Raw genomic sequence first — 12,646 nt, forward strand, 5'->3', positions numbered from 1 at the left:
CATCGTGTGGCCTCCCCCCGGGGGTCTGAATCCTCGCGCTTTCCTGAGCCCCCACAACCCCGCCGCGTTCATCCCGCCGGTGATACCGGTGCCGATGGGATCCCCGGGGACCGCGGGGACGGGTGAGTGTGAGGGGCTGGGGGAGCGCAGCTGCGGCAGCGCCCATAGGGGCAGGCTGTTAGGAAAATCCTATTTCCGAGGTGCTCGGTAGAGCTGGAGCCATCCTGGCGGGAGCTCCCTGCTCCAAAGGTGTCAGGGAATGGTGACGGGGGGCTGGTGGGGGGCTCTGAGGTGCTGAGCCCTGCTCCCCTGTGGCGCCAGGGCAGCAGCGTGTGACAGCATCTCGTGAGCGAGCTGCCCAAAGCGGCCGGGGGGCCGGGCGCTGGGCTGTCATCTCCGTCACCAGGAAATCGGTCTTTTGGTGTAATTTTCCTCCAGTAATTAGTCTCTCTGTGATTTTTAGACTTTGTGTCATGGTGTGAATGCAACATGTTCGACAGCATACCTGCCGGGGAAAATCTCTTCTGTGATGGGTAAGGAAATATCATTTTTCATGAAAGACATCAGAAAAATTGAATGTGAAACTTTGGAACAGTTGGGGGCACGGTGACTTTCAGTGACAGGGAGGACTCTAGCTGAGGCAGTCACCAAGTGTCACACTGCACTATCCTGCCTTTTCCTCGGCCGTTTGGGCTTTTGCACGGTGCTTCATTAGCGCCTGGTCCTGGGTGCAAAGGGGCAGGAGACGTTTTCAAACCACCTGTGGCTGTACCAGGCACAGGGAAAAAGGGGCAGCTGAAAACTAGAGACAGCAGAAAAATACTGCCCGAATGCAGGCCTCGCTTCTTTAAAGGATTTCATCACATGTTGGTACAAACCCCCATTTTTAGGTACCAAACCCTCACTTTTAGAGTACAAGCTCTCAATTTTAGGGGCCAAAACTTTGATTGTAGTCATGAAAGCCTTATTTTTAGGGTACAAACCCTCAATTTTAGGGGCCAAAACTTTGATTCTGGGGTTGAAAGCCTCCTTTTTATGGTCCAAACCCTCCTTTTTTAGGGTACAAACCCTCACTTTTAGGGTACAAAACCTCAATTTTAGGGGCCAAAACTTTGATTCTAGGGACAAAAGCCTCATTTTTAGGGTACAAACCCTCCTTTTTTAGGGTACAAACCCTCACTTTTAGGGGCCAAAACTTTGATTCTAGTGTTGAAAGCCTCCTTTTTATGGTCCAAACCCTCAATTTTAGGTGCAAACCCCTCACTGTTACAGTACAAAACCTCAATTTTAGGGGCCAAAACTTTGATTCTAGGGTTGAAAGCCTCCTTTTTGTGCTCCAATCCCTCTAGGAATGGAAATAGATTAGTTGACTTTGGTTCAAATAATTGCAGTTAATTAAATTTAAGCTCAAGTATTGCATTGGGTCTTCATATTGTGAGTGAGATAAGTACATAGGGGTTTTTTTTTAATGTTGAGCCAACCTTACTGGAAAATGGTCATTTCCAGTGGGCGGTGGAGCTGAGAAGGAGACAAGGCAGAGCCCAGCGGAGCTCAACGGGGCAGACAGCTCGAAGCAGACCGCACTCTTGGCACTGAGGAGCAGCTGTAGGCTCCAGAGCTGCTGCCGGGGCTGAGCAGGGCCCACCGTGCCCGGGGGGGCTCTGCCTGGAAGAGTGTCTTCCCTGGGCCGCCCACGGCGTGGCTGGAAATCAGCTCGGAGTGCCACATCCATCACCCCCAAATTGTTCGGCAACCTCCAGGACAGCGTGAGCAGCCAGCAGCATCTGTTCCTCCCCGCTGGGGCCGCGATGATGGACTGCCAAGGACGGGGCTCCTGCCTAACTTCTCGCCGCCTGTGAGCCAAGGTGAGATGGAATCGATGTGCAAAATGGCCGTGCCGGCTGCCCGGGGGAGGGTGCAGGGAGGTGGGCTCAGGCCCCTGGAGAGCTGTCGCGAGTCGTGGCTTGGCGCAACGCCCGCCCAAACCCACGAGGGCTCTCCCGACCGGGTTGGTAGGGGCTGGCTGAAGGGCTCTTAAAAACGGAGGGGAAAATGCTTGAGGTGCTCTACATCTCCTTTTCCATACCCGCGCAGAGGTCGTCCGAGCAGCAATAAACCATTAATTCCCCCGCGCAGCAGCTCTCAGGGGGTGCAAGGAAGGAGAGGGGGTGCTGCAGGGCTCGGGGGGCTAACACGTCCTGAATTAAGGTGCCATCCTGCTTTTATAAAGGAATGCGGAATTAGATAATCTAGGATACTCTTGATTTAGTGGAAGTTAAAATACCATATGTGTTAAGGCTTGCAGGATACTATGTTATTTTTAACATCCACACATTTGTAGGAATTGTAACTAAATATGTTTTCCAACAGGAATAAAAGTACAGGCTTAGGTATTTTATGAATGGCAGCTGTGTTAAGAGTGATTCAATAAAAATATGTGCATGGGGCGATTAATCCAGGCAGGAATTTTGCCGGCGCTTGTGCAGGGTGTCTGGAGTGGAGTTAAAGTCCTGGGCGCTTGCGCTGCCCGAGCCCGCGTCTGGCCGGTCTCTGGAACGAGCTGAGCTCGGCCCGGCTTCCCCGAGGATGCCGGGGATATCTGAGGGGGATGTTTTCACCGTGTGTTGGGCAGACGGTGTCCTTGCAGGAACCCGTGGGATCACCCGGCCTCCTGCTGCTGAGGGGAGGGTTGCGAAAGCCTTGTGACTCCTGGTTCAATTGCGCCTTTTTTAGCAATAATTGGAAGAATTGGTTTTTACAGTTAGTTTGTCTTGGAAATTCTGCCTGCAGCTCGTGAAAGGGACGGTAATACAAACGGCAATAAATAAACCGCACAGGGCAAGTAGGAGGCAGTGATATTAAGGCTAATAGCAGTGTGGCTCTTGCACCTGCACGCGCCACAGTCGTTAGTCTGGTGAGGTATAAGCGTAAAAGAAAATATTATTGTTATTGTTGTTGCTGTTATTATGGTAATTTTTCCTCCCGTTTCCCTTTGGTGGGGAGCCCCAGGCGGTAGCTTCATGGTGTGGTTGGCAACCCGGGGTGGGGTGAGTTTCTGTGCCTCTGTGTCACGGCACAGGGTAGACCCTGGCCCTGCAGACCCTGTCCCCAGGGCCCTGCCCACCACCCCAGCCTGGTGCCGGGGCAGGACCCCTTCTCCAAGGTCCCCCGAAAGCTTCAAGAGGGGATGGGGAGAGGGTCTGCCCCACGCGAGGGTCTTTCCCCCGCTGGAATGGTGAGCAGCCACAACACGAGCACCGGCGGGATGATGCTGGTGGCAGGCGAGGAGCTGCCTTGGCGATGCCGGCAGCGATGCCTCGGCATGGGGCTGCCTCCCCACGAGCCCCCGGACCCGCCGCCCGAGAGGGTCTTTGTTAGCAAGCCGTGCGCCCGTCGCTCACTGCAGGCTCACTGCCTGGCCTGAGGTGCGCTCTGCGGGGCGCAGGGCAGCCCAGGGGGGTGGCCCATGTGGATTTCTGGGGTCTGCCTGTCCTGCGGTGGCACTCAGGAACGGTGTGAGCGGGTTGGGGGAGACCCCAACATCCGGGTGGTTTCCTTGCGTGGTGCAGGGAGGTGGTGGAGGTGGTGCTGGCGGTGGCAATGCAGGACTGTGTGCTGGCAGAGCTGCTCTTCCATCTCTTCCCTCACTGCATGCAGCTTGGCTGCCCCAGTCCTTCGAGTTCTTCGAAGCCCCAAGGGCACTGGGCACCCGTGAAGAGTGGTGGGACCCGTGTGCCACCCATGGCAGCACTTCCACCCGCATACGGTACGGGCAGGCGTGTCCCCAGTGCGGGCAGTGCCTCGGTTTACCGTGGAGAAGCTGCGCAGCTCCGCCCCAAGCCCTCGCCGCGGGCGCTTGCCGGGGTTCCGGGGCACCCCATGCCTGCCCTCTCCCCTCCGGCCACCACGGCTGACCTTTCCCTCGTGCCCAGGGCTGGCCCACGCCGGGGGGGAGCGCGGGGGTTGGTGCCCCCGCTGTGGGAAATGCCAGCCTGCCCGCGCTTCCCATCGCTAAGCAACGGCGGGTGAAATATATCCCGATTTCTGCTGCTCCCATTTGGCACCTCCCACCATGTTCTTTCATGTGCAGTTGCACAGTGTAGCGGATAAAAAGCCCCTTTTCTATCTTTGGGTGCCAGTGCACATTGTAGCCGCCGTGGGGAGGACGGGCAAATCCCTTGGCAAAGAGTAAATGAGTGACATTAGGACCCTGAGTGACTGCCTGTACCGAGACGCCGCTATTCATCTCGGGGCCGGGTGCTGCCAAGCAAAGTCCAAAAAGTTATTTTTTTTTCACATCAGAACTTCAAGCTGATCAAAGAAACAAACACTTTTAATGAAACATATGCAAGATACTTAGAAGGAGAAGATTCACAATGCATCTGCTGCGGGACCAGAAGGCTTATCAAAAGTGTGAAGTAGGAGGAGAAAAATTACGAGTGTATGATGCCAGAGAAGATTACAGAAATATTAAGCAGAAGGAATGTAAACACGTAGAGCTGGTGATAGCTGGCGTGCGGCTCGCCCTGCACAAAGAGCCGCCGTGCAGCGCCCGTCTGCGGGTGCGACGGCCTGCGCGCAGGGGACGGGTGCCCTGCGGAAGCCCACGCACCCCCCCCGCCCCCCAGCCCACCCTCCCCTGCCAGCCCTCGCCCCGGGCGGGCTCCAGCTCGCCACGAGCCCTGGGCAGAGAGCCCGCCCCGCCACCCAGCCCAGCTGGCCTTAGAGCCCAGCCACGACGACGTTGCAATGGCGATTTGTTTGCATTTTCCTTACGAAACAAAAACTTCCACGTAGGATCAATTTTCTTGCGACGTGTTCTGTTGAAAACATACATACCGTGAAAAACTGTCATTTCTGGTGATGATATAGTAGGTTTACTATCAGCAGGAATATCACGTAATTATTTCTGTCCCACATTCAGGGGTGTGCAGACATATGGCTTATCTATTTCAGCCACTGGCCAAATTCTGCTCTCCCTTAACCCTTGCAACCTTGGTGGATTCAGCGAGGCTGCACAATTATAGCCGGCAGCGGGATCTGGAGCTCTTTACTTCTTGTTAAATGAATATTTTTCATTTTCAAAGCTGCCTTCCTGCCCCCCCATACAGACTGCTATTCTTGCTGTGCATTAAGGTTTTGCTTCTCCCTTCACAGTTGGCAGTTGTGTGCAGTGGGTTTTCCCCACCAGTAAGCTCCGCCGCAGGGCAGAACGGGGGTCTCTGCCCCCTCCTCAGGCTGCTGGTGCTTTCTTGGGGAGCCTGGCAGGGGCAGGGCACGGTGCCCTCCTGAGCATGGTGCCCACCAGGCGCGGGATTACGCGTGCTCGGGGCTCTGCTCCGCCGTGGGCACGACCAGCAGCGTTTCTAGGGGCTCAAACACCAAGATGACAACAGTTTAAAAAAAAAATCCTATCTGAAGGGCAGTCCAGCAGCCTCTGGAGTTTTAACCCAGCCTCGTGGCTCCTGTAAAAAGCTATTTTTCAACTTAAGTGCCTCTCTGAGCAAGAAATACGTCCTCTGCTGGCTGGAGGGTGCCGTGGGCCCCGTCCTGCATTCTCGCAGCCTGGTGCTGTGATCTGCAGCCCCAAAACCCCTACAGACACCCCGGTGTGGGTCAGCCCCACTTCCTGGGGTCCCGGTTCCTCTTCCCGGGGCGCCCGTGCCCAGGCTGCCGAGGGGCTGCTGAGGCTCCCCTGGTTTGCAGGTCCTGCCCTAAGCCGCTATCCCACACGGCTGAACCGCAGCATGGTGCTGCTCACATTTCACCCATAATAGCCCTCTCTACCAAACGACAACTCAGTTTAGTCTTTTCCCTTAAATATTTATGTGCTGACCTAGCAGTTTGATAGATCTCACAGGCAGCACCGTATCTGGGCACTAGCAAGTCATCAACCATCACCGTCAGGCAGGATCAGCTCCCATCTCTGTCACTGTTGTTTCCCATCTCTTTTCCTAAGACCCACTCAGAAAACACCTGTTCTTCCCCCTGCCCGGGAAAGCTGACACGCCGGTTTGCCTCTTGGCACCGCTCCACAGGCGGCTGGGGGACGAGTCAAGGGGCCGCAGCCGGTCCTGGCTGCCAGGTCAGTTTTGCCCGAGGTTACCAGCCACAGAAGACCCACCAGCATATGCCGCGGTGGCCAGGAGGCAGGTGTAATGTATGCTCCTGACCTTTCCGATCGTCTTCTGAGCGCGGCATCTGCGAGCCTGCCTGCTTGCCCGAGAGGGATGGGTGCCCTGGCTTTGCCCTGTTCAGGGGATGAAGCCCCCCGCTGCCGCTGCCTCCCCCGTCTCCCTGGCCGCAGAAGGAAAGGAAGAAGCAGCAGCCTCTGGAACATGCGGCAGTGCGGGCGGCACGGCCACCTCACCTCTTGCCAAAACCTCTGGCAGATGCTCCCTTGCCTTTTGAGGGCACGGCCGCCAACAGGAATAGGGTAGGGTAGGGTAGGGTAGGGTAGGGTAGGATACGATACGATACGATACGATACGATACGATACGATACGATACGATAGTCTATTTGAGCTGAAAGGGACCTACAACAACCATCTGGTCCAACTCCTGAGCCCTCCGGGGCTGACCTAAAGTTAAAGCCTGTTGTTAAGGGCATTGTCCAATTGCCTCTTAAACACCGACAGGCCTGGGGCAGCGACCCCCTCTCCAGGAAGCCTGTTCCAGGGTTTGACCACCTCTGGGTGAAGAAATGCTTCCTCTCGTCCAGTCTGGAAGATACAAGTTTTCTGGAAGGTTCAAGTTTTCAGGAAGATTCAAGTTTTCAGGAAGGTTCAGGTTTTCAGGAAGGTTCAGGTTTTCTGGAAGGTTCAGGTTTTCAGGAAGATTCAAGTTTTCTGGAAGGTTCAAGTTTTCTGGAAGGTTCAGGTTTGCTGGAAGGTTCAGGTTTGCTGGAAGGTTCAAGTTTTCGGGAAGGTTCAGGTTTTCAGGAAGATTCAAGTTTTCTGGAAGGTTCAGGTTTTCTGGAAGGTTCAGGTTTGCTGGAAGGTTCAGGTTTGCTGGAAGGTTGCCACACCGCTGTCCGTGGACCATCAGTGGTCCAAGGAGCCAGAGCTGGGCACCCACTGGGAGCGGGCAGGCAGGTGCCCCCAGTTCCCAGCTGCTAGATGTGACTGAAAGGAGCCAGGCCACCACCTGACACAACTCGGCTAGTGAAGAACCCAGCCCTATTGCTGTGGTGGGGGACTGCGGGGGTGGCAAGACCGCACTTCACCACACCTGCAACATCACTCCTCGCTCGAGCACACGTATTCCAAAGGTGTTTTCCTGATATTTCCAAGAAGTTATTCCGAGTTTGCACCACAGGTACTGAAGAAGCGCTTCTGAACTCTGTGTTCAGGTAGTGAGCAGTGTCTGCTCTGGAAGAGCTCGAGTGTTCCTTATAAATGTGGTGTTTATTGTGGTTTATAAATAGCTCTCATGGTGACATGTAAAGCCTCAAGTATTACGTACCACTCAGCACAGCGTTGCTTGTTGGAGAAGGAGCCCTAGCAAAGTCAGATTTCTCTGTGGTTTTCAACATTTGTAAAAGCAAGCTGAAATGAAAATAAATGAAGGCATGCAAATGAAATTCTTTCCAAAACACCCCTGCTCAAGTGGGGTTTTTTCTACCACTGTTTTTAAAAAAGCATCTGGCGAGCCTTTCTTCAAATTTATTTTAGCTAAATGCAAACAAACAACAACTCTAATAAGCATAGTAGCATATTCATTAACAGTTCTGGCTACAGCTTTTGAAGATAAGGTGAGGAAAAAGTCCCTTAATTTTACTTGGGAAAATGTATATGATCACCATGAAAGGGATTTTAATCTTAAATAGCACGGAGTATAAATGCCCATGAAGCCCTGCTAGCACAGACATCACCTTTTCTGCTTCTCCTCGTGAAGGTGGAGCTGCAGGAAGAGCCGCAGCCCTGTGAAGTGCTTTAACTGCTCCAATCTCTTCTGGAGGAAAAGCCCTGTTGGGAAGGGTGAGCTAGCAGCACAGGGGGGAGCGAGGGGCAGGTGGGCATTCCCCGGCTTTGCCGACGGCAGGGCCGCAGCACCCGGGGCCACACGCGCTCAACCCCTACCTGAGATTTTCCTCATTTCACACCGTTTCGGTCTGTGGATTTGGAAATAGCAGGAGCTTGTGTTTGTTGTTTCAATATTTGTCAATAAATACCCCCTTAAGTGGCCAGCAGAAATATTCAAGGTTCCTTTTTTACAGTGTTTTCTGTATGCAACAGACGTCTCAATTGCAGCAGGACTCTTTGTGCTCTTATCCTCAGTCTTAAACTGTTTGATTTGCATGCACCGGGTGACTGTACGTTGTTGTCGAAAAGTTAACCTTCGGAAATGGAATCCAAAAATTCATCAACTTGAAAAAGAGCTGTTGGGCATCAAAACTGCTTGATCATATCTCATCAGGGCCTCTGACACCCGCAACCTCAACTACTCCAATGCTGCAAGTTTCGGCAAAGCCGCGGATCCCTTCGCCTTTGAACGAAAGGAGGCGGCAGCAATAGGGTGCAGCTGTAAAGACAGAATTTATTGAACGTTACGGTCACGCTTTTCAAAGGTCAGCGTTGCACTGCCTAAATTGGCTTCACGGGAAAGAGAAGAGTGAATAACCTGTAGGCACAATCCCTACCGAAATCTGTTCTTACCTGTAAATTGATGTTTCATCCTGCCTCTTGCACCCACCGGCCTGAGCCCGGCCAGCACGACCACACCTCGCATGTGCCTGGGAGTTTCACGCTCCCGCCGAAACTGCTGCACGTCCTCCAGAATTACAGAGAAATAATGAGAAAAATATGTTTGCAGCAGTATAAATGAGACTCATTAGAAAGCAAGTGGAAAGGATGGGGCTGGTCTGAGGCATCAGGACGAAGAGTTTCCCAGATTTGTTTAATATTCATCGTGCGTAGTTTCTAAGAAGTCATCACATCTTTGCAAAAAATTTCCCCGCACACCTGCGTATCACGACGGTTGTTTCAGGCCTCGATCAGACGATGCCTTCCCCAAGCCATTGATAATCGCGTCAGGTTACTCAGGAGAAGCCAATATTTTTGTGCAAAGCTCAGATAGTAGCAGGTAATGAGTATTCCCATCTCAGCAGATTTCTAATGCAAACTCATACAGAGAAATATTACACATTAGCCTCCTTTAGAGGAAGCTCATTAAAATAGGAGTGTTTGCACTCCCACTGCTGTATGAAGATGTTGCATTTTTCAAATTTGATTCCTAAACCAATTAGTTTCCCGTACTATAAATGCCTTTCTTTATACCCCACACATTATAAGGCAGGGTTGTCATTTCTTTAATGGGAATCATTATTTGAGCTGAAATGTTTGGTCTGGTGAGTCAAGTTGGTTTCCATTGTGTAAAGTAAAAATGTTGCTGTCATTTGCCTGCTGCTCCTTGCTGCCTGGTTCCTGGGTGCTCCAGCATCCTGAGGGTGCCCAGCCCTGGGTCCCACGGGATCCCCTCGGGGCATGCCTGGCCAGAGGGGATCCTGCCCACCTGTTTTCGCTCTCTCTGAGATGACCCGAAGTTTAACGCTGCTGGAAAATGTCCCTGGCTGCGAGACGCGTGCCACAAGGCGCCGTCTGCACCCTCTGAATGGGAGCATGGTTTCTTTTCTTTTGCCGTCCGATGCAAAAAGCTGATGGAAGCCGGTGTCGGTGCTGCCTTTTCTCACCCCCCCCAAATGTCCGCCCCTCACTGGGGGACCCACACGGGTCCCTGCACCGCTCCCGGCCCCGGAGCTGCATCGCTGTCCCTGGGGAAGGGATCCCCATGCAGCAGTGGTGGGGGGAGGCTGCAGGGATCTGACTGCCAGCTCATTCCTGAGGAGTGTGTGTGTGTGGAAATAATAAGTTTTTACTGTACATTTCAACCCCGACTTTAAAGTACTGAGCTAGCGTAAAATCCTGCTCCTTTTTAGATGGATGCGGTGCAAGAAGCTGGAGACATTTCGAAGACATACACAAGGAATCTGTTAAATTACATTTGCATTAAATTAACTTGGGTGGTCCGCGCATTATCGAACATCTAAAGGACCAGGGAAAATGTATCGTTTAAGAAATGTATTATCACGTCGAGTGTAGCAGTGACCTGTTTAGTGGATGTCAATATGTTTTCTTTTAGGAGGACTCATTCATTTTTTGCTCATAGTGAAACTATCCAGCCTCCCCGAAACATCTCGATGGGTGGTTCTGGGTCTTTTGCAACATGTGTGGGGTGAGGGCTGCTCTCTGCGGTGGTTACCGGAGGTCGTGACTAAGAGCCATCAGCCACGTCTAACACCAGCGCTGCCTTTGGGAAAGAACAATGGAAAATTCTCTTCATTTCTGCAGCAAAACAGAGCTATTGCCACATGATTGCTCATTAGCAGTAAACAATAATTCTCTTTATATTTGTCTACATTTAGTGCAGCTTTATAAAAAGTCAGTGCCTGATAGACTAAATCATTGAAATGAAGACAGTGAGCCAAATTTAGCTTTCATTTACTGCCCTCAGGAGAGATGACCAGAATGTCATTAATAAAGTAAACAGCAGTAGGTGGCTTATGAGTAAAAGACATTAATTCCTGAAAGCAGGACACACATGGCAACATGTACATTGGCCAATAGTTTGAAAATAATTACGTCTGAGTTGTTTATACAAACGTGGCTAGATTTTGGTTTTATCTAAACTGATCAGATCTGTCTTGAAAACCAATCTGAATTCTGATTTCTCTCCGGTCTAATGGTTCCCTGACCTATATCTGCCGCTTACAGCGCGCACGGACAGCAACGGTGGAAAGAACGCTGTTGCCTGCCCACGCGTGCTTAGGGCAGAGTACGGCTCAGCTATCGATGTGCTTTTGTTAGCAGCGATGAAATGCACCGTCGGGGGGGGGGGGAGGGTGATGGTGTTGGAGGTGCCGTGCGCTCACCGGGGGGCTGCCAGGGTGCCCGTACCCCCCCTCCCCCCAGGCACGTCCCTGAGTTGGGGCTCCGGCTCTTCGTGAGCTTCAGGGCTGGGTCCCGGCCCGCTCGCTGCAGGACCATGTTCCTGTCACGACACAAGGTGGTTGTGATATACATGATTGGGTTCAAGCTGATGATCAACCGTAGGCCTGAATCTTGAATAAGTCCAGGCATTGAAGAACCCCCGCGGGGGATCTTTCTAGCCACAGGGACATGTTTGCCATGGCAAGTTGTCATACCTGACAGATCCATATTTCAGAGCGCCACTAACTTAATTTCTGTGGTTTGTACACTCCAAACCCATTTTAACAATGCTGAAAAGGCTACGCCCTCCCCGAGCGAGGGCTCCAGCCCGGCAGCAGGGCTCCCACAGTGCCGGCTGGGGATGCAGAGCCAGTCCAAGGCAGGCATCCCGACGTGTCAGAAAGCTCTTCCTGGGTGCTGGGGCCCCTCCTGCTCTTTGCCCCCCATTCAGAAATGGCCATTTGGGAGGTGTTTTATAATATAGTCATGAATAGCCTCCCAACACACCTGTGGTGGTACTGTATGGGATGGTCTGACCCCGGTGCCACTGCACTCAGTCCTCAGGGGCCCCGCTCTCTTTGTTGGTAGATGTGTACAAATATTCCGCCCTTGTTCTGTTTCCCTCATGGGAAGTGACAGAGACACCCAGAGGGTCAAGTCCTGGGACTTGGGACAATCCCTTGACCCATGCATTCAGTGTGCGCTGATAGATAGTTTGGACAGTCCCCTCATTTGCTGCCAGCCCTTGGTGACAGGGAGGTTTCCCCCAGTGCTCTGAGAGGCCGCGGCAGGAGCGTTGCCAGCGGTCCCGTCAATCCTTCCCGCAGCTCGTCGCAGGAGGCGGCTGCTCCTCATCGTTAGCTTTCCGCAAGCCCCGAAAATCCATAGAAGTCATTCTAATTATTCTCTTAAGTGAATGCTTGATAATAAGTGTAATAAACTTGGAAACTAGGTGTAAATAAAATATAGGTTATTAAAGTACTGTAATATGACGGTAAAGAGCTTATAGGTTCTCATAATTAAATGGGCCACATGTAAACAACGGTGCTGGCAGCTTAACTGTCCTCAGCAGCCACCAAGTAGGAGATTTCCTGTGTAAGCCAAGAGGAGAGATACTGTTTGCATTATTATCTCTCTTATTTATTAACTCCCCAATACACAATAAACTCACACAACGCATTAGTTTGCAATCAATAGCGCGCTTTGGGCGTAAGGCTTTATGTCTTCTTTCATGCCATCTGAAATAAGAAGCCAAACTGGGTCTGACGGCAAGTTCCACGCGCCGAGTTAGGGAAGTCATTTTTCATTTCAGGAGAAGTCCTCTCCAATAATGGAAACGCTGAAGGTTATTGCAATAATAAATGAGTTGGCAGTGCGATTTATATAAGAAACTAATGTACTTTCTCATGGAGCGCTGTTTAATTCCTTGTAAATCTTGCACTTACCGGACAAGCTCTGACTCCCGAAACCCTGCCGAACCGGGAGTTTGTGTGGTTCATTTCTTGTTGTCCAAACAGCTGTTCGTGATCGTCCTCCCTGCAGGTATCTGTGTGGGGATTAGTAATGCCTCGCATGCTCGTACATCACAAGAAGTGGATGTGTAATTACATTAAACATGCTTCATCTCCTTGGACTCACTTATCCCAAATCGCTCATAT

General features: G+C 52.0%; 1 protein-coding gene across 1 annotated transcript in view; it reads left to right on the forward strand.

Moving 5' to 3' along the window:
• The first annotated feature begins 489 nt into the window (after positions 1–489).
• Positions 490–12,646, forward strand: part of LOC141917851 (uncharacterized) — a 119,213-nt gene continuing 107,056 nt past the window's right edge. The window contains exons 1-3 of the mRNA XM_074811437.1: positions 490–533; positions 1,060–1,081; positions 1,610–1,865. Of these exons, the coding sequence (XP_074667538.1) occupies positions 490–533; positions 1,060–1,081; positions 1,610–1,865 (322 nt within the window). The remainder of the gene's footprint in view (positions 534–1,059; positions 1,082–1,609; positions 1,866–12,646) is intronic.

The sequence above is a fragment of the Strix aluco genome, chromosome W, assembly GCF_031877795.1.
Source record: "Strix aluco isolate bStrAlu1 chromosome W, bStrAlu1.hap1, whole genome shotgun sequence".
Lineage (NCBI taxonomy): Eukaryota > Metazoa > Chordata > Aves > Strigiformes > Strigidae > Strix > Strix aluco.